General features: G+C 45.8%; 4 protein-coding genes across 4 annotated transcripts in view; 2 read left to right on the top strand and 2 right to left on the bottom strand.

Annotated features, from left to right (window-relative positions):
• Positions 1-1,879: 1,879 nt before the first annotated feature.
• On the bottom strand, positions 1,880-13,324 carry hgsnat (heparan-alpha-glucosaminide N-acetyltransferase; the record flags this gene model as incomplete). The annotated part of the gene is made up of 18 exons (XM_083693364.1): positions 1,880-3,007; positions 3,187-3,299; positions 3,832-3,902; positions 4,403-4,480; positions 4,804-4,890; positions 5,682-5,808; positions 5,982-6,103; positions 6,824-6,939; positions 7,135-7,295; positions 7,605-7,635; positions 8,023-8,099; positions 8,321-8,424; positions 9,677-9,746; positions 9,936-10,005; positions 10,174-10,292; positions 10,453-10,589; positions 12,037-12,152; positions 13,147-13,324. 18 exons carry the CDS (start codon positions 13,322-13,324, stop codon positions 2,826-2,828), a joined length of 1,959 nt encoding a protein of 652 aa, XP_083549490.1. The 3' UTR covers positions 1,880-2,825.
• Positions 13,325-13,668: 344 nt separating this feature from the next.
• LOC310821054 (dynactin subunit 6-like) lies at positions 13,669-15,576 on the top strand. The gene is made up of 7 exons (XM_083692906.1): positions 13,669-13,738; positions 13,996-14,060; positions 14,276-14,381; positions 14,555-14,643; positions 14,765-14,812; positions 15,013-15,155; positions 15,335-15,576. The coding sequence occupies exons 1-7, from the start codon at positions 13,710-13,712 to the stop codon at positions 15,431-15,433; spliced, it is 579 nt and encodes a 192-aa protein (XP_083549032.1). The 5' UTR covers positions 13,669-13,709; the 3' UTR covers positions 15,434-15,576.
• Positions 15,577-16,164: 588 nt separating this feature from the next.
• gtf2e2 (general transcription factor IIE, polypeptide 2, beta) overlaps positions 16,165-26,576 on the bottom strand; it is an 11,364-nt gene continuing 952 nt past the window's right edge. Inside the window, exons 2-8 of the mRNA XM_083692905.1 lie at positions 26,553-26,576; positions 20,455-20,546; positions 19,000-19,107; positions 18,547-18,729; positions 18,172-18,265; positions 17,757-17,872; positions 16,165-17,599 (exon numbers count right to left, since the gene is read on the bottom strand). The exon at positions 26,553-26,576 is cut by the window's right edge and continues 133 nt beyond it. Of these exons, the coding sequence (XP_083549031.1) occupies positions 17,480-17,599; positions 17,757-17,872; positions 18,172-18,265; positions 18,547-18,729; positions 19,000-19,107; positions 20,455-20,546; positions 26,553-26,576 (737 nt within the window). The 3' untranslated portion in view covers positions 16,165-17,479. The remainder of the gene's footprint in view (positions 17,600-17,756; positions 17,873-18,171; positions 18,266-18,546; positions 18,730-18,999; positions 19,108-20,454; positions 20,547-26,552) is intronic.
• On the top strand, positions 21,566-24,513 carry smim18 (small integral membrane protein 18; the record flags this gene model as incomplete). The annotated part of the gene is made up of 2 exons (XM_083692760.1): positions 21,566-21,674; positions 24,181-24,513. Exon 2 carries the CDS (start codon positions 24,184-24,186, stop codon positions 24,511-24,513), a length of 330 nt encoding a protein of 109 aa, XP_083548886.1. The 5' UTR covers positions 21,566-21,674; positions 24,181-24,183.

Here is a 26,576-nt window from a genome sequence, read left to right on the forward strand (position 1 = left end):
TCCTGTCCTGTGTGTGACTTTTAATCTGCTGCAGTCATTACTCTGCTAATTTGGCTGTTCGGAAAAGAATCCTGCGATAGTATGTAATGCAGAAAAATATGTTATTAGTAGTACAAGCTACGATGGCGCACATCGAAGTCAGTGATTTATGTTGGCTTTTCAATGAGGCAATGAGGTAAAAAAATTATTATTATTACTATTTTAGTCAAAATTACTAAACTTCTTTTTTTCTTTTTTAAAAAGTGCCAAAATTAACAGTGATTTGCATGCATAAACTCAGTAAATTGTAGACCAAGGCTACTAAAGAGAGCACCAGGGGAGGCTGGTGGGGGTAGAAATCGGAGGACGGGCTTGTGGTAATGCATGGAATGGAATAGGGAATGGTGTCTGATACCATGTGTTTGATAACATTCCATGTATTACAATGAGCCTGTCCTCCAATTTCTACCTCCACCAGCCTCCCCTGATGAGCACTAAACCCTGGTAGTCCTAAATCAACCATAGAATCATAATCCTTCAAGCAAAGAGATTCCTTCAAACTCAAATGATGCCCAAATAACAAAAGACCAGACATAATATTTGAGTATATTTTATTAAAATAAAAATGTTTATTTTATTGGTACATCACATCCCAAATTCAAATGTATAAAAGGTTGACAAAAGAAAAATCACGGTGAATGTACTCTGCGAACACCCCTACTGAACAGGTTGTACGAAAATGTATATTCATCCTCATTAACAACACACATCACATCGTTATTTCTATGTATGCTTAGCTGCTACAAGTTTGATATGTACACACAAATTCATTAGCAATCCATTCAAAACCATGATAGAAAGTGAGAGATGGAAATGGGAAACGTTGCAGCGTTGGCTTGATTTTGACTAAACGGTGTCACAAGACAATTGACATGAGACATTGATGAGACCGTACAACGCTACTGCCAGTGATGCAGTGGAGGTAAACGCGCTTATGAGCCTTTTGTTTTCCTATTGAGGAAATTAGCAGATGGAAATTTAAAATGAGCGTTAATAGCGTTGAGGTTCGTCATTTTCTCTGGTGTCCAGCGCTTACCCACCTTCTGCATCACTGACTACTACCAAGAGGACAATTACAGTATATGATGTGGTTTAGTGATATGGTACCAGGGGAGGCTGGTGGAGGTAGAAATCGGAGGACGGGCTCATTGTAATGCATGGAATGGAATGAGGAATGGTATCAAACACGTGAGCCCATCCTCCGATTTCTACCTCCACCAGCCTCCCTGGTATAGTGATATGGCATGTTGGTGTATGTTGATGTGAGCGGTCAACATACAGTTAATTGGTAATTTGATCATCTACTCTATTTCTTTGATAACATTGGCAAATACTTTTTTTAAAATAAGAACCATATCAGTCTGTGCATTGGACTCCTTAATCAGTTAAACAAGTTCTGTCAAGTGTCTGGCATTGGTTGATTTGATCCTAAGAAAACAAATGCACGCACGCACGCACATGCACGCACGCACAAACACACACATGCACAAACACACACACACACACACCAAAGTACAGCTTCTTGAAACAATATAAGGAAACAACAGTGAAGTGTTTGCTCCCTAGTGTACGTTCAACCATTATATTGCATGGTACCTGGAAGCGTTTGGCTGTGGAATAACACCTCAAGAGTCTGTGGCTTGGCAGAAGATGCATTCAGTCAGTTACAGTCATGGTCCTTGGGCCCTGTTTGGAAAACCTTCAGAGATTGATTGATCGATCGATCGATCGATCGATCGATCGATCGATCCATCCATCCATCCATCCATCCATCCATCCATCCATCCATCCATCCATCCATCCATCCATCCATCCATCCATCCCTCCCTCCCTCCCTCCCTCCCTGCCTCCCTCCCTCCCTCGATATCACCACTGATCTACTGTCACGGGATTGGTCAAAGCAAGCTTCCCATTGCATTGCCTTAACCAATCAAGTCATGTCAGATCAGTGATTTCTTCAAGGAAGGAAGGAAGGACATATTTTCAAGTGTTCAAACAGGGCCCTTGACCCTTCGCTTATCTTAAACAGGTCCCAGACCAGTTTTTTTACCTGAGTGAAAAGTAAGAGGACAGCTGCCCTGAAGCTCTGACTTAGGAACAGTGTTCCATGCCCCCTCATCTACTGCTCAACCCCTTGGGGAACACAAAAAGCTGACCCTGGAACAGATTTTGGGGCCCACGGCCAGGGCTACCTTCAGTAGACCCCAAACTGAAGAAAACATCACGAAATGGAGGTGGTAGTGTACAGTCATGTACAATTACAGATTAAGATTGATTTTGACATTTCAAACATTGATTTGACCGTTGTTACTATCCAGGGGAGGCAGGTGGAGGTAGAATGTATCTGATCTCACACCGTTGCTCACACTGAGAAATTAAAGGTCCAGTATGTACATTTTTAGCTTTAAAATAGTGCTAATGGGCATTATAAATCGGTAGCCGTCAAGGAATGAGATCACATGATGAACGTTCAGTGAAGAGTGCTGTGTTGGTCCAAACAAAGCATCTTCTAAAATCTGGTGTCGGTTAGGACACTGGCCTTTACGTGCCTTTTTACACGCTTGGTTTGTTTACAAGGATATGCACATGTTTGGCGCTCTTAGATAATGTAGCAGATGCACGTTTTAAAATTCTCAGTGTAGCCAGCGGGGGCAGCAACACACAAAACGACATGCTGGACCTTTACACTACGAAGCTTTAGAGAAACTGAACCCTGTTCTCTTCTGAAAAATGACTTCTTCTTCTCCTGTTTCTGTCTACTGAGGAGGTTAGGGTCGGACAGGGGTCTAAATCTTCCAGAAGATCTTCTTCCTGTATAACAGGAAGGAGATGAAGACCCAACAGGAAGTGGCCAGCAGGTTCTGAGTGAGGTGCTCGGCGTGCGATTGGCTGTTGGCCATGCGCCAGCGGAAGGGGAAGTAGTCCTCCAGGACCTCGTGACCCACGTACACTAAGATGGAGTTCATACCTAGCACACATACAGAGGGGGTCAAGGGTCAGAGGTCAACACATACACCAAGATGGAGTTCATACCTAGCACACGGGGGGGTAGTTGAAGGGGGGTATAGTGTTACTTCCCGGGGTAGTAGAAGTGGGGGTATAGTGTTCCTCCCCGGGGTAGTACAAGGGGGGTATAGTGTTACTCACCGGGGTAGTAGAAGGGGGCTCCGGACCACCACCTCATCACGTCCACAGTGTAGTAAACCAGCACCAGCATCACGAAGGCAAAGCAGGCCAGCGTGGTCACATAGGACAGAGACCTGGGATCCAACACACACACACACACACACACACACACACACACACACACACACACACACACACACACACACACACACACACACACACACACACACACACACACACACACACACACACACACACACACACACACACACACACACACACACACACATTAAAGGGGCACTCCACTGACAACCTACATAGTCATTTTTATTCTTTTTCAGCTCGAAATTGTCGGCTAATAATTGACATATAGTACATCATATGCAATGCTACTGTAGTGCTAGTCTATGGACAATGACAGACTTCAATCCCCACTTTGGTTCTGTTTATCTGGGCACTGTCACAAACTGATTGCAATAACTGACATCCAAATATGTGATATTCTCATTTAATGAACTACCCCTTTAAACTATTAGCACATTGAATCATATTTAAGAAGTCACTAAGATAAGGTAATGTGAGTGAGTGCATGTGTATATCCATGTGTGTGTGTGTGTGTGTGTGTGTGTGTGTGTGTGTGTGCGGGTGTGTGTGAGGTCCCCTCACCACAGGTTCTTATTGACAGGGATGAAGCCTTGGTCTTTTGAACACATGGTCAAAATGGCTGATACAACTCCCTGCATAGAGAAGCATCAGGATGAAAATTAAAGTTGAATAAAAACTACATTACCCACAAACTCATCTCTGCCTCAATGCACTGCTCTGAGACATTACCCATTACCCAATGTTGACTGAAAGCAGCCAATTATCTCTTTAAGAATAATATATCCAAACATTTAGCATTTAACTGTGATTTAAAGATATATATATATTTTTTAAATAATTATATTTGTATAATCTTTTCTTTCTGCAATGTCTATTCAATTCAAGTATCTGTATGTTACATTTCATTTGATTGTGAACAGACATCAGTGACAGAAAGATATTCACAGAAATACATTATTCTGTATAAGTATGTCCAGTCGGTGGAAAGCAAACCCAAAGCTCAAAGTCAAGCACCCTCCTCTAACCAATTGAGCTTCCACAATCCCTAATGTTGTCATATGAGGAACGTAAGGGTTCAGTTGTGTAAACATAATGCACAGAATCCAATAAAGCAGTGGTATAATGTGCTTACCAGCATGAGGCCCCACATGAGAAACCTGACTATTATGCTTGAGTGGAGGTCCTTGTAGTGTAGGAGAATCTTTCCTGCCTGGTAAATCACACACACACAAATTGTAGAGCACAAAATTATATACCCCAGCAGCCCCAGAGTTAATCAAATTCATTACATTGATGGATATCCACAATGTCTGCAATTACGCGCACACACGGGACAGGGGGAGAGGAGTAAGTAGGACAGATAAGAAGATAAAGAGAGAGAGAGAGAGAGAGAGAGAGATGATAGAGAGAGAGAGGGAGGGAGAGATGAGAGAGAGAAAGAGAAAGAGATAGAGAGGGAGAGATGGACACAGAGTAAACAACAAGAAACAAGAGAGAGATAGAATGAGAAAAGGAGTGGTGTAGTCCCCTGACCTGCAGGCCTAGGAAGGCCATGAGGACAGAGTTGATGCTTCCTAGAACGCCCTCAGGGTCGTAGGCCTGGTGGGACAGGTACATTACCTGAGGAAGCACGCACACACACACACACACACACACACACACACACAACAAGGTGGTTTAAGAAAGTAAGGAAGTTCTCTACTTTACACACACATCGCTTGTGTTTCTATGGTTGTGGTTGTGGTCATAACCACTCGTTAGAAAGGGACAGTTCTAGAAGATTTTTAGTTGAAAGGGTCTTTGACCATGTTGACATTTCTCCAATTCTCACACAGAGTGATCATGTTTGTGTGGTCATGTTTCTGTTCATGGTTATGGTCATTTTTCTGTTGTTGTGTTTCTGAGGTCATCTTTCTGTGGTCGTGTTTCTGTGTTCATGTGTGTGTTTCTGTGGTCATGTTTGCATGTTCATGATTTCAATTATCTGTGGTTGTGTTTCTGTGGTTGTGCTGTGGTCATGTTTCTATGGTTGTGGTCATGTTTCTATGGTTGTGGTCATGTTTCTGTGGTCATGCTTGTGTGTTCATGGTTGTGGTTGTGTTTCCATGGATGCAGTCATGTTTCTCTGGTTGTGGTTGTGTTTCTATGGTTGTGGTCATGTTTCTATGGTTGTGGTCATGTTTCTGTGGTTGTGGTCATGTTTCTATGGTTGTGGTCATGTTTCTGTGGTTGTGGTTGTGTTTCTACAGCTGTGGTCATGTTTCTATGGTTGTGGTCATGTTTCTATGGTTGTGGTCGTGTTGTGGTCATGTTTCCATGGTTGTGGTCTTGTTTCTGTGGTCATGTTTTTGTGTTCATGGTTGTGGTCATGTTTCTGTGGTTGTGGTCGTGTTGTGTTCAGGGTGTCTCACCCGTGAGGAGGGGGTCTGGTAGATGTGGCTGTCCCCCAGTAGCCAGCGGTCGATGTACCCTGCTGCTCCCCCAGTGCAGTTTGGGTACAGCCCCATATCACCTATACCACCTGGGCCTAGGTAACCACTGGAGAGGGATGGAGGAAGGGAAAGGGGGCAGGGGAGAGGGAGGAAGGGAGGGAGGGAGAGAGAGAGAGAGAGAGAGAGATCAATTTGAGGAGAGCTGGTTAGAAACCAGTGGCAACTGCCAAGTTGATCCTAAAAAAACAAACGCACACACTAACACAGGTGATGACTCACTCTGGGCAGCCAGGCACAGGGAGCAGGAAGGTGAGGCACAGCCACACAATTTCCAAGGCAACCACACACAGCCAGGCTGGCCAGTAGAGCAGGAACTCCCGAGCAGGATACCACCAGGCATCCTGGGTAATAAACAACAACAACAACAACAGACATTGTAGTCCCTATAGTAACACTACAGACATAGACACACACACACACAGTTATTTTTCTAAATCTAAACTGAATGCAGTAGGAGAAGAATTCTGTCTGAAATCACTCTCAAATCACGACGAAATCTCGAATCTTTCAAACAATAAAAATGTTTGTACTTTAAAGACTTGTCTCAGCTCAGTATAATCTTTCTTTGGAGCAGATATCGCAGAACACAATTTAAATCAGGACTGGTCATCAGACTTAACCATCACTTGTATGAGCTTTTGTAGGGTTAACGGACGTAAATAAAATGATAATTAATAAATCGAACGTTAAATAAGATCAGGGTTCTCCCCAAAGAATGGAAGAGTGGTGCTGTGCCATGCTGTGAACTTGGCGGCACCACAATTTCAAGGCAAATTAAACTATATATTTAGCAACGATAGAGTAACTATCATTGATCGCCAAAGACATTGTTGTTAAAAAACTAAAGTGAATGTGAAACTGTTACGATCGTCCTCAGTGAATCCAGCCTTTTAGTGTTATTTTTTGCGCATTTTGACTTGACTAAACACAAGTCGGGTTTTGATAATACAATCCAGCGCCACGCTGCTCAAAAACCCTGGGGAGAACCCTGCGTATGAACTACTGCAGGGTTAAAGGACGTAGATCAAAGAAGATAAATGATAAAGAAGATGTGGACTGACCATGGGGAGGTTGTCCAGACGAGACTTGGCCACACAGACGTCCAGAGAGGCCACCAGCAGGTAGGAGAAGGCCAGACGCTGTAACACACCTGGGATACGCAGGTTGTCCCACGACACTGCACACACACACACACACACACACACACACACACACACACACACACACACACACACACACACACACACACACACACACACACACACGCTGAGAACGTGGAAGGACTCTGTGTACAGAGTAAATGTAGTAGATGTAGATCTACTGTGTGCATGTGTGTGCGCTCGTGCGTGTGTGCATATGTGTACACACTCACAGGGTCCCTGGCAGTAGTTGGGGTTGATGATGAAGACTCCGATGAGGAAGAGCTGCAGGCTCCTCCAGACGGCCTTGCAGAGGAGGGAGCAGCGAGAGGAGCCGCCCCGCAACAACGAGTTCACAGACAGGGCTACAGACGTCCCCATTATAAACACAAACCTGGGGGACAGATAGACAGATAGATAGATAGATAGATAGACAGACAGACAGACAGACAGACAGACAGACAGACAGACAGACAGACAGACAGACAGACAGACAGACAGATAGAGGGGGGGGTGAGAGAGAGGGGTGAAGGTGGGGGAGAGAGAGAGTGAGAGAGAGAGGAGAGAGAGAGGAGGGGGTGGTGGAGAGAGAGAGAGAGAGAGTTCATTGGAGGTATACAGCTTCCCCAAACAGCAGACAGAAACCAGATTTCCCCATATGAAAATGAGTTTGTCAGTTTGAATGAACAGTGTCTGGTCTCACCAGGGAAACACCAGGTCAGCCACGGTGAGTCCTGGGAGGAGAGGCAGGATGACAAGAACAACACGTCATTAGCTGAGGCAATATCCTCCATAATATCCCCAATGCTCCAAGACCAACATGTTCTCACACCCATCAGTTTCCTTCTGATCTACTAGGGGTATCTTGGGGTCAGAGGTAGGGTTAGGGGTAGATTTGGGACTGAAGAGGTATCTAGGGATAGGCGGGTAGGGGGCAGGAGGTAGGGGTTGATTTGAGACTGAAGAGGCACCTAGGGGTAGGGGTAGGGGGTAGAGGGTAGATTCAGGACTGAAGAGGTATCTGGGGGTAGGGGGAGATTTGGGACTGAAGAGGTACCTAAGAGATGGGGTATAGGGGGTAGGGGTAGATTTGGGACTGGCAGAGAGAAAGGTGGACTGACCGTTCCAGCTCTCGTGTCTGAAGAACCAGTACCTTCCTCCTCCGTAGTTGACAAACACCATGATGACCAGGGAGAGCCTGCAGAGACACACACACACACACAGAGACACACACAGAGACACACACAGAGACACACACAGAGACACACACAGAGACACACACACAGAGACACACACACAGAGACACACACACACAATCAGACTCGAGCACAGGAGTCTCTTGGTAGAGCAGAGAGAGGAGAAGGAACTGTATAGAGTGTAACACACGTCTCATTCTAACGCAACAATTCAACGATTTACCCTCTGAAGGTGTCCAAGGACCGGAGCCTCCTGCTGGGGGCTGGCTGGGTGGGGAGGATGGTGTCTGTGGCCGTCTCCACGGTCCTGCCTGGGGACCCCAGCTCCTGTCAGTCAGAGGACATGGGAACAACACATCAATAACACTGAACACATTTCAGAGCAAATTAAGCTGATATTTAGTCATGCTATAGTAAATGTTGGATCAGCAATGACATTGTCATTAAAAGTGAAAGCGTTATTATGTTCCTCAGTTAATTCTCTGTTTTAGCTGTATTTTTAGTGCATTTTCAAATAATAAATATATTATGAACACAAGTCGGTTTTCATAATGCAATCCAGCGCCACTTTGTTCAAACATCCTGGGGAGAAACCTGGAATACACGACATACTACTGTCTATAGAAACATGCGGTGCTATACTCCAAAAGTTTTGATTTGACAGCAAACAATTACTATAATGTTAAAGTAGAGATTCCCAGTTTTCATTTGATATTTGTGTCCACATTGGTTTCACCATTTAGAAATGACAACACTTTGTATACATAGTACCCCTATTCCATCACACTGTATTGCATCACCATATAATGCTCTTTGAATCTCATGTTCAACAAGTGCTTTACATCAAACAAAAATCCTAAATCAATGCTTATAAGGGCCAACTAACCCCCACAACTATCTTCTAGTTTCGGGTGATTTGAGTGCTCTCCTCTCTGGTGCAGAGGTATGGTTTCTCTACACACGATATGACTGTTGCCAAGACACTGGTGTGTTTGATACCCTTCCTCATTCCGTTCCACTCATTACAACGAGCCCGGCCTACGATTTCTACCCCCACCAGCCTCCCCTGGGCAGGCGTGTCCCCTCTGTAGACAACCTCCACCAGCCTCCACTTTCTACCTCCACCAGCCTCCCCCTCCACACAGAGTGGGTGGCCAGTAGCTGACGGGAGAGGTACCCAGGGTTCTCCCCAGGATGGAACAGCGTGGCACTGGATTGCATTATCAGAACCCAACTTACGTTTATTTATGTCAAAATGAGCCAAAAATACCACTAAAACGCTGAATTCACTCAGGAACATCATAACGCCTTCACTTTTGTTTTTAACAACGATGTCAATGGCGATCAAAGATAGTTACTCTATCATCACTAAATATATATACCTGACCAGCATCCCATTGATCAATTTAGGTCAAAACCTAAAACCGACCCTAACCTTAACCGCAACCAAACCCTTAAACCTAACCATATATTAACCAATTAGTAAAGTCAACATGGGTTTGCTGGCCGTGCCCCTTTAGGTTTCCCCCATAGTCTGTATCTAGTCCGGAGCGGAACGCCATCTGACGCCGTCACTCACAGAGTTGATGAGCCTCTCCGTTTCCATGGAGTTACCCAATCGGAACATGAGATTTTTCACCACGTCCAGTCTGGAAACAGACATAACCAATCGATCAGGAACAGGGTTTATATTAACAATTCATAACTCCATAATCTCCAAATATGGGCTTAAGACAAACATGGGGAAGTTATACATATCAATATATATGACTGACGACAAACAGTAATTCTCATGTTAAGTCAAGATGGATGACTTTGCTGACATGAATGAGTCTTACCCCATGATTGTTCCCCAGATGGCTGACAGTACAGCCAGGCCACTGAACAAGAGGAAGGCCACCATGATAGCTGGAGGGAAAGATATAAGCATGTTGGTGTCAATACATATATGCATGTCTGTCGGTCGGTTGGTCGGTCGGTCTGTCTGTCTGTGGTGTGTGTCAGTCAGTGTTTGTGCGTGCATGCACGTGCCTCGATGCGTGTGTGTGTGTGTGTGTGTGTGTGGGTGAGACTCACGCAAGTAGCTGTTGAGCGGCTCCATGTCTGTCACCATGGAGCAGTTGACCACAGAGGAGTCGTTGAGATTCTTTACCCACAGAGAGTAGTTCCCATGCTCCCCAAACAGGAAGTGGACCCTGCAGGTAGGTGTTCAAAGAGGATGAAGACACTTTCATGTGGTTTTGGTGTGTGTGTGTGTGTGTGTGTGTGTGTGTGTGTGTGTGTGTGTGTGCGTGTGCGTGTGTTCCTGTGCGTGCATTTGTGTGTGTGCATGTGCGTGTGTGTGTGTTAACCCACCTACAGAGTTCCAGGTTGACAGGCGTGCTGTTGAGTTGCAGGGTGAGGCCGTGCTGCGTACCCACAGTGAAGTCCACTGAGCTGGGCATGCCGGGACCAGGGCCTGCTGGCACAATACCCAGGGGCTGGAACACACACTGGAGCACAGGAGACATCTTCATCATCTTCATTATCATCATAGACATCATCATCAACAACATCATCATCATCAGTATCAGCGTTCTCCTCAAAGAATGTAAGAGTGGCGCTGCGCCACGCTGTGAACTGGCCGGCGTCACTAGGTAAACATTACGAGGCAAATTAAACTATATATTTAGTCATGATGGAGTAACTGTCTTTGATCGGCAACAACATTGTTGTTAAAAACGAAAGCGTTGGCATTAACAAAGTGTTCCTCAGTGAATTCAGCGTTTTAGCGTTGTCATGACCACAGAGATAAAAGACATGAAATGATGTTCTTAGAATTCAGTGATTCTGTGAGTCATCATAACTGCATCAAGAGTTTTCAACTTTCAGAAACCCGGCCTATAAACCACAAGTAGGTAAATAGAGAGAAATGATTGGCTTTGGTGTGTACTTCCTGGTTCACCTTTATGACATCACGTCTAATCTGTCTTTATGGCATTCTAAGTTTACTTAAGCAACTGATATTGATGATAAATCACGACCTCAAGGGAATTACTGCCTTTATACAATGGTAACACAACAAATCCGAAAATTATGACAAGAAAACTATGCTTTAAGTTTTTATTTTGTGATAGATTGTGGTGGTTTCTGCCCTCCACTGAAGAATATAGTTCCCAAACCACAAACGTTGCCAAGGGAACGTGACAAACAAATCTACTGCGTCTTATGAATATCATAACAGGTGATTTAACCGAGAGATTATCGTTATTAAATCACGCCTCTCGGCCAATCACAATGTTTTCATCAACCCGTTGTACAATGCGTATCATTCTTGGCCCTGTTGATCACATGACTGGTTGTTTGGTCATGGCATACTAATGTAATAATAATAATAATAATAACAATAACCTTTACTTACTCTTTGGAACACTCTCCCAAACTACATCAAAGAATCCAGCACACTCTCCTCCTTCAAACCCATTTCTTTAAACTTGCTTTTAATCTTTAACCACTTTTATTGTTGTTCCTAACCCTAACCCTATTATTGTTCTCTTCATAGAATGTAGTGTCTTTGAGTACTAAGAAAAGCGCTCTATGAACTAAATGTGTTGTTATTATCACTACTGTAAGCTGTAGCTACGTGGCTATAGTGTGTTAGCTTGTCTTCCCAATACCTGTGGCTATTTCTATGGTTACCTTGTAGCAATGAACAAACAACAAATAGGCCTGGACAACACTCCCTAAATTACATCATTTGTATGTTTAGCGTGTGTGTGTTTGTGTGTCTATCTACTGAACCTCCCTCAACGGACAGATAAACAGACATTTAGTACCTACTAAGTATCTAGTAAGGTACATCATAGATCATGTGTATTGATGCGAGGGGAAATTCAGCAGACACAGAGTTGGCCAACACACACAACACAACGTAATAAAGACCTGAACAGTGTTGCTTACCTGGTAGCAGTGGTCTGACAACCAGGACACCACCATCTCACTCCCCAGCTCATTGTTGACAGTCAGGGACGCCTCGTCCATCTTCAGAGCAGTGGACTTCCGGTGAGGATGACGGGCTGGAGGAAAAAAAGGAAAACACACACACACACACACACACACACACACACACACACACAACCACACCCATTGACACACACGATAACAATAGGCATCCATGCTCTTTCCTTCTCTCCTCTCAGACGGCAGTAACTGGAACATAAACCTTTAACCTCACCTCTCCCTCTCCCTCTCCCCCCCTCTCACACACAACCACACCCACATCCACATCCATTGACACACACACACACACACACACACACACATTCGAGGAGACAGATCACTTATTCCTTTCATCCAGAGCTTTTGCAGTGAACCAAATGCACCAGATAACTATCGACATAGTAATTACCCCACTAAGACCTCCTGGTAGTCTACGTTCATCCAATCTCCTCTCTCAAGACAGCACCGTAGCTACTACTTACATGTACCACGAAACAGACGTCAGCTTTGCTAATGTGATTTCAGTTCGCTATACTGTATTTCACGGGCCTAGCAAGACTTGAGTCAGCTGCCCTACCCTGCCTGCCGCAACTACCGAATCACAACAGCAAGCTTCTTTTTTTTTTAACAGGGAGACATGTGAGCGATGCGGAGGGGGCTGGGGTTCGCAGTGGCCATCACACTCCGATGTCACATGCCTTATTAATCGGCTTCTCCGCGGAGAAAAAAAAACTCACTTGGAGGGAAGTTCAAACGTCTGGGGTAGCCTTGTGGTTGAAATACTAGTGGCCTTGGTCAAGTTCATGGACCATTATGTCACCACCAGTGTAAACGTTAGTTAGCTAACCAAAGTAAACACCCCATGATTTGCCTCACAAGCTCAGCTGATTAGCAAATAAGGAAGTAAATAGTGAAACTGCAGAACTGCACTTTAACCTGATCATATTTTCCATTTAATGAGGTGAGGTTTCCGCGATAGTACCGTTTGATCATACAAGCTAGCTGGCTAGCCAGACCATGCTAGATAGCATTGAAAACAGATATTTCGACTGAATTGCAGACTCTACTTACAGGAGAGTTCGGCTGACAGAGGTGCCACGCAAATGGCAACTAGCAAGGCAATCACTGCGAGGAAAAATATATTATATTGCTTCTCGGGCTGTGCCATTTTCAAGTCTTTCTCCCTTTCCTCCCTGCCCCCAAAGCCTGATGTGTCTTTCAGTCGTTTTTTTATTTTTCCTCTTTTCATAACAAATGCTTCCGATCGCACCTTATTTGTTGACATACTAGTGGGAGAGAGGAGGGACAAAATACGTTTGGGACAAGCTCCTCTCCAACTCACGTGAATGCACTCAAAGGTCTTATTCTTTCAACGTATGTGTGTTTCAAACACAAATGCACAGGATTGTTCTCGTTGCCACCTTGCAACTTGACTGTCATGTATTAAGCTACTGTGACAGCGGTCTGTTTGGAGCATTGAGGTGATATAAGCACAGAAAACCTCGGATATAATAAGCAGATAAATCAATGTAGGTAGACGGCCCGTTCCTTCACATGTCACGTATGCGCACTGCACACATTGACGTTAAGTAATCCCAATCGACTGTCGAAAAAGTAAATAGTCGATCAATGCAATGGCTGATAAACCAAATGCGCAAAAAAGGTAATGTAACTTGTTAAACAACTTGAGGTACCAAAGAAGGACTGGTTACATATTACACGACAACTTGGTGAAGTCTTTAAGTTATTAAATGGCTCTAATAACGAAGCAAAATATGATAACCACAGAGTAGACTAGCAGACTAAAGTTAGCTAGCTAAATTAGCCATTGAAGTTGCTGAGCTTGTTCTAGCTAACTGTCACTTAGCTCACTAATAACGTACTCAGCCACAAAGGATCTTATTGTTGTTCTTCTCATAGTGCTAAAATAGCGGCTGGAGCTGTTGTTTGCGTCGAGAGCGATATACGAGGAGATGTCACTATCGGTAAGATGTTATTTGCTGAGTTTGCAGTTAAGCCACAATGACAACCAACAAGTTAGCTAGCTAGCTAGCATCTGTGTTTTCATGTTGCACTTAAATCATTCATACCTCTTGACACAGTATCGTTGTCATATTTCACATTTTGAACTGATGGATGTGATGGATGTTAAAGTACTGTATACGTGGAACCGACATCCGTGGTTCTTTCTTTCGTTCAGGTCCCAGGACGGTGGTCCACCCCAAAGCTCGCATCATAGCCGAAGCAGGACCCATCGTTATAGGAGAGGGCAACCTCATCGAGGAGCAAGCTCTTATCATAAACAGGTGAGCTCCTGCATAACTGTGACAGTTTACTGTACAGTACACCTACGTTGAATGGGTGCAATGGTGTGGTCTCTCTTCTGCTCTCGTCTTCTTGACACACCTGTTTCTTGCTCTCTTTTTCACACACCCTCGATCCGTGTGTGTGTCTCTCTCTCTCTCTGGATTTGCAACAGTTATCCAGAAAACATCACACCTGATTCAGAGGGAGTGGAACCAAAGACCATGACCATTGGCATCAACAACGTGTTTGAAGTTGGATGTGGTATCCTGTCATATTCTGCCAGTAGTAGTATGGGCAATGTTGTGCTTCACTAACTATACACACACACACACACACACCTCTTGAATGTGAAACAGACAGTCCCTTAACCAGTGACTCACAGTATCTCAAGCCTTGAAAATTGGGGACAACAATGTTATTGAATCTAAAGGTGAGACTTTAAAATGAATTTCATGTTCTGCCTGTATGTGTTGTGGACATTGTCACCTACAAACACTCCATAGAAAAAAATAAACCTGTTGAATTTACAAACTGGTAAAAATGTGATTAATGTTGGGGTCAGTTTTAGGTTTTGACCAAGTCAGGCTGTCAATGATGGGTTGCTGGTTTGAAAGGTGTGTGTGTGTGTAGCTGATCTGGGCAGGAACATGATCCTGACCAGTGGCTGTATCATCGGAGCCTGTTGCAAGGTGAACACCTGTGAGGTCATACCTGAGAACACCGTCATCTACGGGTCCAGATGTATGAGACGCGTCCAGACAGAGAGACCGCAGGTAACACACACACACACACACACTCTCTCTCTCTACTACCCGAGTTTGTATCTTTATTCACTCATAACAAAGAAGCCATTTAATCCAGATCCAACTTTAAAGGGTAATGGATAAAATGTCTCTCTCTCTCTCCATTGGCACTGAGGCTTTTGCCGTTCTCTCCATTTCTTCTCCTTCAGCCCCAGACTCTCCAGCTAGACTTCCTGATGAAGATCCTCCCCAACTACCACCACCTGAAGAAGACCGTCAAGTCCACTACCACGCCGGCAAAAAACTAACACTTGGCTAGCCTCCCTAGGAGAGAATGAACGGATGAATGAAGGAAAAGGTGCTTGGTCAAATAAATGATCTTCCTTAGTTGCTCTAACATGCCAGCAATCAGAATGTACTCCTTTGGAGCGCTTTAATACTTTGTACAGTTTCACACCAATGTGCTGTATACATTTTTATGTGCAATTGTAACTAAAGATGATTTATTTAAAACGTTGTGTTTCACTGTTCAATGTTTACGTTGGTCTATCTGAACTGCGCACTTAGCTACTTTTCCTGTGTGGGTTAGGGTTAATGAGGAGGAAACAGGACACATTCTAGTCAGATTCCTGCTAGTAGCCATACAGTAGCTTAATCTTCATGTACATTCTGATAGTCTGCACTCACCAACCAGACAGGTCATTTCACCTCAGACACAGTCTGAGAGGTCAGGCCAGAGGGTATTGTCTTCAGACAGCTACATCATTATTGTTATTACGTCGCAAGCCAGTGGAGGCTGGTGGAGGTGTAAATCGGAGGACGGGCTCATTGTAATGAATGGAATTAGGGTGTGATACCATTCCTCATTCCGTACCATGCGTTACAATGAGCCCGTCCTCCGATTTCCACCTCCACCAGCCTCCCCTGGCGCAAGCGGTCGGAAGACATTTGGCTTGAGTGTGGTGATACAGATATGGAATAATCAGACATACATTCCTGACATGTATGACAAACACACTCGGGAGACAGTTTTCCCCCAATGACTTTATTGAGTGAATCCTTCAGAGAGGCACCAGTCAGTAGAATGGACATCATTGTGCTCTGGAGACGAGAGAAGCAGACGAACAAGTCTTCTTCAGTCCTGGGCCTTTTCTCAATCGTTAGGAACACGACTCGGTCCTCCTCTCCTACATCCTCCACTCACGTCTTATTGAAAACTCATGGGAGAAGATCTAGGTTCCTCCTTCCTCCTCTAGTTATCCTCCTCCGATGCTTTTTGAGGACAAAGCGAGTGGAGGACGCAATGAGTCGTGTTCCTAACCGAAAAGAAAGGGCTCCTGCCCTGGAGAGATACAGGGTGAGCAGGCTTTTGATCCAGCTCTGCACGAGCACACTCAGCGAACCAAGGCCTAGACGATTAGCTGAATGAGGTGTGTTGATGCTTGGGCTGTAATAGAATTGGGGTCAATTCCATGTCAATTCAAGAAGTAAACTGATCCGATTCCAAATCTTCTCTATGGATTAAAATGTAAGAGTTGGAATTGGAATTTCAGCTAACTTGTGTGTTCTAATTGAAACAGAACTGAACCTCAGCCCTGATGCACACCCCAAAGCTCTCCAGGACAGACAGTTGGTGGCCACTGTTAGAAACAAACATAGTGACCACAGCAGGTGACCACTAATATATATTTAAAAAAAAAAAATTCACACACACATTCTCTCTGCTGCCAAATCGCACCGAATGTCCATAGGTACGCATGGGGCATGAGGAAAAAAATAACTAAAGTATTTACACAAACAAGTCGTTCATATTTGTATTTCTGCTTACGAACCAAATGTTACAGTATCATTAATGGCAGTGCCCCTTTAAGGTTGGTAGTTTTGGCTTTGGACGACAGGCATCCAGTGTCTCAAGATTGACTCTGACATGCAGGGGAGGCTGGGGGAGGTAGAAATCCGAGGACGGGCTCATCGCATGGAATGGAATAAGGAAACGTGTATTTGATACCATTCCTTGTTCCCTTCCATGCATCACAATGAGCCCGAGTTCTACCTCCACCAGCCTCCCCTGCTGAGCTGTCATCATCTCCTGGTCTCCTCTCCTGTGTATTAGAATAAACACTGACAGGTGACGACTGGGTAGGTTTCAACCCCGCCACGTCCTGTCAGATCAGTGACCACCAAGGAAAGGACGCAAGGAAAGGAAGCAAGTGAACACTATTGAGACACAGCCGTGTAGGTTCCTCCACATTGTAGTATTGGTTCCTCTCTCCCTCACTCTCTCACCATTTCTGGACTACAACTCCCAATCACCTCTCTCTAGCCAGGAAAGGGGGAAGTGAGCAGGAGTGATGTCACTTTTTGGCGGGCACCCCCTCGGAGTAGTCTTCCAGCACCCCAGCCAGATGGTCGTTGTGAGTCTTGAAGCGTCTCTTCTTCTGTCCGCCCGGCTTCTTCCTCTTCTGGATTGGGCACTGCAGAAACCCAAAGAGCCAATCACAGGAAAGGCCTTGTTAAGAGAGAGACCCCTTTGTTTTGGTCCATGTTTGTGTGTGTGTGTGTGTGTGCGTATTTCTGTGCGTGTGCCTGTACGTATGTGTGTGCACGTAAGTTTGCGTTTGTGTGACTCACGGCTTTCTTTGGTCCTGACTCCTGCATGGAGGAGATGCCCTGTCTCTTCAGGTAGTCTTCGATCTTCTCCTCGTCCATGTTATCCACCGGAATACTCCTCCAAAGCTTCTGGAATTCTGAGAAGGAACAAGGGAATTCCACTACACAGTCGAGTGACTCAGTTTGGAATGAACGATCTAACTGACTTTAAAAAAAAAAGCTCATTTAGTTTGATTCGTGCTTGTTGAGTGCTGGAAACACAAATTACTAGTGGAGCAAACCCGATGTAATGGTAACTGGTATTATTCTAAATCTGCAATGACATGCTCTAGCCTCTTGGGGCAGCATTTGGGGGCAGAATTCACCGGAGAGACCATACAAACGCACTCACCACTGATCGTTTAGACCAGTTATAAACACTAGAGGGCGCACTCACCCTCGTCTACAGTAAACTGGCAGTGTTTGTCGTTGTAGAACAGGACTTTCTTCTTGTCTGGTCTCATCACGAAAATGATCTGGTCCCCCAAAGCCTGTAGTGGGAGAAAAGCAAATTCACATGTGCGTGTGTGTTCCTGTGTGTGTGTTCTCATTCCTGTGTGTGTTTCTGTATGTATGCGTGCATGCGTGTGTGTGTGTGTGTATATGCGTGTGTTACTGCGTGTGTTACTGTGTGTGGGACTGTGTGTGTGTGTGTGTGTGTGTATGTTCCTGTGGCCTTGCATTGCTGTGTGTATGTTCCTGTGTGTGTGTGTGTGTGTGTGTGTGTGTGTGTGTGTGTGTGTGTGTTCCTGTATGTGTGTCTGTGTGTTACCTTGATAGCCTTGGCTGAGTTGGGCAGCCCCTCCTCCACATCGTCCAGTAGGACTCCCCCGAGGCCGAGCTGGTCGTGTTTGTCCAGGAGTCTCAGGAGGGCCTTCTTGTCCTTCAGGTGGTATTTGGGCTTAAAGGCATATTTACCATCCCTCACCTCTATCTTTGGGTTACTGGCCAGAGCCTTGGGGGGGGGGGGGGGGGGGGGGATAAAGGGTGGGTGTATGAGATAATGAGGGGAGATAAGGGGGATATATTTCAGTATTGACAGTACCAGTACTAACACTCAGGATCAATGCAACATTTCTATGTATTGATCTAAGCTTTCTGTTGCCAGACCACCATATTGCATTGATCTTGAGTGTGTGGAGACTAACTTCTATGAGTGTTATCTGGTGATACGACCTGAAAAATCATCTCTCTCTCACACACACACACACACACACACACACACCTCGCTCATCAGCCACTGTTTCTGCTTCATGCCGATGTCCAGCAGTTTGGTCTCATCTAGGATCTCTTCTAGGGTCAGGTGGTACGTGTCCCCTCGCTGGTGTCTTGTCTGAGGGGGACAGAGAGACATGGATGCACACACACACACACACATCAAGATAAATGTATAGGTGCACGCACGCACGCACACACATACACACGCTTCATAAATACACAATTTCCTTACTTGGTCAACAGCCAATAAGCATTGAAAAACAAAGTCGGACAGAACTCTAGAATCCAATTAAATTAAAGTTAATGTCACAAAATCATTTGAACCTAATTACACTTGTGTCACTTTCTTACCCAAAACCCAAAACCCTCTATGCAATTAAAGCTCATCTGCATTGCAGATACAGCACATGAACACAGGCGAGACAGCTTTAGCATTCTGAAAAGCTGAAGAACAATTAACATTAATATTAATATTTCACACATCCAGAGAGATCTGTCAACGTGGGCCGACGTTATGCAGATCGAAATGAGTCATGACACTGGTGTGACGAACCTACCGAGCTGACACATGCATACAGACACAGACACAGACACACACAGACACACACAGACACACACAGAGACACACAGAGACACACACAGAGACACACACACACACACACACACACACACAGAGCTGTGACACAGAATGGTCAACAAGATGTTTACTTGCAAAAGAAAGCCTGCTGAGCCACCGTGTCGTGGGAGTGACATGCTGCACAATAGAACTGACAGCTTGTGTTTCTGCAGAGAGAGAGAGAGAGAGAGAGAGAGAGAGAGAGAGAGAGAGAGAGAGAGAGAGAGAGAGAGCGAGAGAGCGAGAGTGTGTGTGTGTGTGGTGTGTGTTTGTTGAGAGCTGTGGTGGGGTTTAGGCTAAGCCAAATGTATAACAAACAAGTATCCTAAACCTAGCTCTATATAACCCAGCAGTTCCACGGTTTCCCCAGGATTTTTGAACAGCGTGGCGCTGGACTGTATTATCAAAACCCGACTCTACCCGTTTATTCATGTCAAAATGCGCAATAAATACCGCTAAAACGCTGCATTCACAGAGGAACATCGTAACGTTTTCACTTTCGCTTTTAACAACAATGTTGTTGGCGATCAAAGATAGTTACGATAGTATCATGACTTAATATATTGTTTAATTTTCCTTGAAATGTTTCTATGCGTTGGCATAGCCCGCAATCTACTTGTTGGGGTCACAGGACATGATTGATGTCAATTTAGGGTTGACTTTGTGGCAAGTATGGTATGTCACTACCAGAGTGTTGTCTGTGCTATTAAGTCTCCCTCTCTCCTCCCCCCTCTCTCCCTCTCTCCTCCCCCCTCTCTCCATCTCTCCCCCCTCTCTAACCCTAGCTACAGTAGTGAAAGAAGAGTGGGTGACTTTCATGTTCATTAAAGTTGTGGTGCTACTTACCTTCATGTAGTTCACTATCTTGGCCAGACAGCCGAACTTGTATCCAGAGCTGCCTGTCAGAGCCTTCAGGTTAAAGTTACCGTTGCTGGAGTCTGGGGGGGGTGAGGGGGGTTGAGGGAGAGATGTAGGGAGAGGGAGAGGGAGAGATGAGGGACGGAGAGAGATGATGGAGGGAGAGAGAGAGAGAGAGAAAGAGATATGAGGTTAAAGGTTTATGTTGCAGTTACTGGAGTCTGAGGAGAGAGAAGGTGACAGTCCGGGTTGGGTGTCAATGCCATTTTGTAGACCGGGCCAAAAGCCTTCTCTGTGAAGTCACATTTGTCAGAAGAGTAACCTTATTTCAGACTGTTTACTACAAGTTTAGTTCAATCTGTTTTCTCAAAAGCATTGGTAAAAACAAGGTACAATAAAAGAAAAAATCAACATTGGTGTAGAGTATTCTTTTAGTCGTTCAGCACTATTTGCTCAAGCAAATTGTAGCCCTCTCTTCTGGAGTCAAGTCAAGATGCTGCAGCTCTCTGTGTGTGTGTGTGTGTGTGTGTGTGTGTGTGTGTGTGTGTGTGTGTCCTGGAGTCAGTCAAGATGCTGCATCTGTGTGTGTGTGTGCGTGCGTGCGTGCGTAACTTTCTGCCTTCTGCTGCGCTCCGGGCCACGGCTAGAGGCCAGCCAATCAGTGCGCCCCGCTGGTGTGACTCATGAATGATTCATTACGTGGGCGGGAGATACTGCACCCTGCCAGTGAGGCGGAGGGGCATTTGCTATGTGAGGATAATCGGCCAATGGTGGAGAGGCAGGACCTGAGCACAGCCAATGACAGGGTGAGTCAGACTGGGACTAAGAAGACCAGCAGAGCTGCAAGGAGTGGCAGAGAGAGAGAGAGAGAGAGAGAGTGTGGCAGAGGGGGGGAGAGAGAGAGAGAGAGAGAGAGAGAGAGTGTGGCAGAGGGAGAGAGGCAGAGGGAGAGAGAGAGTGGCAGAGGGAGAGAGGCAGAGGGAGAGAGAGAGTGGCAGAGGGAGAGAGAGAGAGAGAGAGAGAGAGAGAGAGGGAGAGAGAGGCAGAGGGAGAGAGAGAGAGCGGCTGCAAGGAGTGAGAGAGAGAGGGAGAGGAAGAGAGAGAGGAGGCAGAGCGGGGGAGGGAAGCCAGAAAGAAAGAGCGAGCTAGAGGGAGAGCGAGCATCTTTTCCCTTCATCCTCTTGGCAGACGTACACAAACACACACAGGTGAGTCTGCATGTTTCTCTTTCACAGTGTGTGCTTCAACCAGATTGTATTATATAGGGTAATCAAGGGATTATACCCCATAGAGAGACCACCACTGAAGGAAGAGACACACACACACACACACACACACACACACACACACACAGTGAGGTTAACCGTCTACAGCTGTCTACTGCCTACTAATCCATCCACTGTATGTGTGTGTGTGTGTGTGAGTGTAGGCATTTTGTCTGCGGTGCATCCACAGATTCAGCCTAAAATGGTGGTGTGCGTGTCTGTCATGTTCCTCGACAGGGATTTCAGTTGAAATAACATGTTTACTGTTTTGTGAACTTAGTGTTGGATTGTACTGACATCTGTATTGTTCAAAACTCAGTCAGTGTGTACTATACGGAGGGACGGAGATGCATAGAACACAGATGGAAGATGAGAGAACTATAATAGAAATATAACACAGACACACACACACAAACGGCATCTTGACTGACTCCAGAAGAGAGACAGAGACAGACACAGACACACACAGGATTTAGATTAGCGTTGGCAAATAGAAGATGATGATGATGACTGGGCTGTTTTCATCAAGGGGCTTAAAGAACACTCGGTTTGGCTGGCTGAACTGACTCCCTTAAGATTGCCAGGGAACAGACATCAGTGAGTGTGAGTGTGAGTGTGAGTGTGAGTGTGAGTGTGAGTGTGTGTGTGTGTGTGTAGAGTCCTGGCTGACAGTGTACTGCAGCCCTCTAGAGAAATCAATGCAGGACTGATGGTTGAGAGGAGCCAGCCAGGGACATTAATATGTATGTGTGTGTGTGTGTGTGTGGCCAGTGGGAGCCTCAGTGCAGACAGGCACAGCAGGAGACGCCTCTGCCTCTGGGACATGAGCAGTCTGGGGTCCTAGGGAGGAGGTAGAGGGGATAATGGTTGGGGCGGGGCAGGGAGGAGGGGAACCCATCTGTCTGTCTATGGATGGTGTGGGGGGTGGGGGTGGCTGGGCTAAGGAGGTGGGACGTGGGTGTAGTTTGGGGGATGCAGAGTAACTAACCCTAACCTGTGGAGTGGAGGAAAAGGGGGAAAAAGGAATATATATGGAATATATATATATGTGGCCGGGGAAGATGCAGACAGCTGCCTGACAGTAAATAGCACTTTCCTTCCCTAACTCAATTACCAGCTCAGAGGAATTGTAACCATCAGTCATCTCAATGGCCACTTTCTTTGCTCCATTGATCTGGCCTGATGGTCTCTATCATGCCTACAGCAGTCAGCAATTTCCCTAGGATTGACATGACCAATGTGACAACAACAAACCAAATGCACGCATGTGAGATTCAAGCATCACACACACACACACACCATGGCAGGCTTGTATCACATTACACAGATGAGCCTGTGAAGTGGATAGCCCAGTTACTGTTACTGCACTCACCCCTCAATTCTGTCTATTCTCTCTCACACACACACACACACACACACACACACAATGGCAAGCCTGTATCATATTACACAGGTGAGCCTGTGAAGTGGATATCCCAGTTACTGTTACACAAGGAGCTCTCACCTCTCAGTTTTGTCTATTCACACACACACACACACACACACACACACACACACACGCACGGTCTGACTGAAAGAGGACCACATTCCCAATCCCAACAAACTCATCCTGAGCTCACACAATGCTCTCTCTCTCACACTAATTTGACTACAGTAATGTGTGACACTGAGTATAGCTGAGAGCTTTTCACGGTTGGTGTGCGTCTGTAGAGCAGGGCACTCAGGGCAAGACCATGTCCTCCTCTCCGCCTCTCTCTCTGGTTCACTCAACCAAACTGGGTCAGTCCCTATCATCCCTCTGGGGATCTCGTCTGTCTGTCTGTGTGTGTGTGTGTGTGTGTGTGTGTGTGTGTGTGTGTGTGTGTGTGTGTGTGTGTGTGTGTCACAGTGTGAGGACTCATGGTTGGTTAACATCTGACAAAGAGGTGGGTAGCTGTGAATACAATGTTGCCTCTCTCACTGTGGTGGGTCATGCTCCCTGGGGTGGGTGCACACTTCCATACCCTACAACTCCTTTATCCCCCCCCGGAGGGGGGCCTCCTCTCTGTCTCTCTTTCTAACTCCCTCTGTCCTCTCTTGTTTCTCTGATCGAAAGCTGCATGGCATCTTTCCCTCTCCCTCCCATCGATCCCCAAATGAATTGTGTTCACTCTCCCCGATGGCACGACCATGCCACCTGCCCCTGTTATGCCCGCCCCGTTAAGGCCCGCCCCTTTAACACTCCCTCTTATCGAGGTCCAGCAGATCTCATATCAAACAAATAAAAGGTACAGAATGTAGTTCTGCGCTTTGCTGCCCTCAGTGGCCACACTGAAAATCCAAAACAGCATTGTTCAACGTTCCATTTCTCCTCCTCTTCTAGCTACCGATTATTAGTATTTTGAGCCTTTTAAAAGTGTACGTCTTCCATCCTGATCCTGTAAACACTCTCTTCTCTCTCCCTCCACAGACCATGGCTGGCCTCAACACCTCCACCACCACCTCTGGGGGCCTCCTTCCCTGGATCCCGGACGGAGCCCCGGCCCCCCTCTCCCTGGTCTCCCTGCAGATCCAGGAGGTCTACCCGTTCCACGACGGCTGGAATGTGGCGTGCTTCGTCATCCTCCTCCTCTTCATCCTCACCGTGCTGGGGCTGGTGGTGCTGGCCTTCCTGTACGAGCTGCTGGACTGCGGCTGCTGCGCCAAGGGCAAGACCCACCGGCAGCTCCGGGAGGAGGGAGGCACCTTCAGGAACGTGGTGGGGAGCCTCAGTCCCTCGCAGTCCAACTCTGAGGTGGTGTAGGGAGGGAGGAAGAGGAGGAGGAGGAGGAGGAGGAGAGGACCTTCGGGAATATGGTGGGGAGCCCGAGTCCCTCATAGTCCAACTCCGAGGTGGTGTAGGGAGGGGAGGAGGGGCAGGGTGTAGAGTGTGGGGTGGGTGAGTTGGTCGCAGATGAGGGGTTGTGGCCCTGTCCTGAACTTTTTAAGGCCGACTGACTTGACTGCGTTAGCAGACACCATGTTGATGTGTGTGTGTCTGGTTGTGTGTGTGAGAGTGTGTAAATATAGGAAATGGTGATGTATCTGTCTAAAGCACATCAGAGTACGGATGACAGGCGAGGAGATGGGGGGGACGGGGGGGGGGACCTGGGGTGGAGTATTGTTCCTCATGTCATAGGCTATAGCCTGTATGGGTGTATTGTGATGCCATCATGCCGCCATTCATCAGCACAGCAGAACCAGACACAACCCACCAGAGACACTGACCCACGATGTGCTGCACCACGTCCTTCTAGAATCCAATTGGAAGCTTCTGGAACCCAACTTGGCGCTTCGCCGCTTCTAGAACCCAACTGGAAGATTCTAGAATCCAACTGGAAGACTCTAGAACCCGACCGGAAGATTCTAGAACACAAGCTTCGCCACAACTAAATGTATGTTATACAGCTGCAACACCAATAGCCCAAGAGTGGAATAATAACGTTTCTGAAATTAAATCTGAATGGTTGTTGAGGGGAAAAGACAATTGATGGCCAAGATCGCATAACAAACAAGTCGGAAGAAGGAAGTCTCGAGCGATGGTAGAGTTTGTTCTGACATCAGAATGATGCTTTGTCTAAATGGTATTATCCAGACTGTTGTATTAGGAAGAGTGGCGCCAATGAAAGAGTCCATTTTCTATTGGCCAACGCCAAATAGTTCCTTTACATTATACCAAGCGAGCATGTTGCCAGGCGACCGGTTGTTCGTCCAATAAAAACATCAATATAGGGTAAATCAGGAAGTTTAATTTGGAAACGATAAGGAACGATTTGAAGCTCACTGGCGCCACTTCTAATATACCACTCCGGTGTAATCATCTTGCCTGTGATGTCATCACGAACACCTTTCACATCACGATGTCATCAGAGGGCGACACTGGGACATGCCGCAGATGTAAATACTTGCATTGAGCACACGCTGTACTCTCTCACTTGCCTTAAAAACAGTCATGCCTAAAAATGATGACCAACAAATAAAAATAAAAAAGAATCACAATAAACTTTGTGTGGCTTCTTTCTAAAAACATTTTTGTAGGTGATAGCATAACCATTGTACTGGTATAGCCTAATATTGCATATGTATTGGAGCTATAACAAAGGTCTGTGTCAGTCACATCAGTTTTCTATAAGTGCACAGTACAGCATCACCAAACCCCTATTCTATAACCCTTGAAGAAAGCAAAGAGTTGAGATTCAAGGACACTGGATGGAACAACATTGGACTGGAATGGGCAAAGTAAGGAGTGGTAAACCGTGAGTGGTCCAGCACCACACAATGTGCCGGCTTGAATTTGTTTACATCTTTCTCTAGTAAGGCAACAGTGTAGCATCGCTACATGTCTGTATCACTACCCAGGCTATGAAATGGAGAGGTAGGCCTAGCTAACTCATTTAGTGCCAAGGGTGAATAAAGTCGTCCAAATTGTCAACGTTCTACAGTGCCTATAAAAAAGCATAAATTATTATGCTTCATTTTGTAGCCAATCCAAGTATTGTTGCTAGGTAAACACCATATAAAACACTTGGCACGCTCGGTGGTGAGTGTTCTGTAATTCTTTGGCAGTTGATGAGTTAAAGGAGTCAGAGAAAAAGAAGGTCTTTTGGGGTGGTTTTGAAGTGGTCCTCTGTGGCTCAGTTGGTAGAGCATGGCGCTAACAACGTTTAGGTTGGGAGTTCGATTCCCGTTGGGACCATATAAACTGAAAAATGTATGCACTCGCTGCAATGTCAGTTGCTTTGGATAAAAGCGTCAGCTAAATGGCATATATTAGAAGTGTACAGGGAGAAGTGAAGAACTTACCAGCGCCATGTTTGGACCCTGAGG

Source organism: Argentina silus (genome assembly GCF_951799395.1).
Source record: "Argentina silus genome assembly, chromosome: 21".
Lineage (NCBI taxonomy): Eukaryota > Metazoa > Chordata > Actinopteri > Argentiniformes > Argentinidae > Argentina > Argentina silus.

Excerpts from the sequence above, each read along its gene's own strand:
- LOC310821054 (XM_083692906.1), top strand. The coding sequence starts at position 13,710 with ATGGCTGATAAACCAAATGCGCAAAAAAG. Across the intron at positions 14,644-14,764 it reads CGTGTTTGAAGTTGGATGTG|TATCTCAAGCCTTGAAAATT; the intron begins GTATCCTGTCAT and ends AGTGACTCACAG. Across the intron at positions 15,156-15,334 it reads TCCAGACAGAGAGACCGCAG|CCCCAGACTCTCCAGCTAGA; the intron begins GTAACACACACA and ends CTTCTCCTTCAG.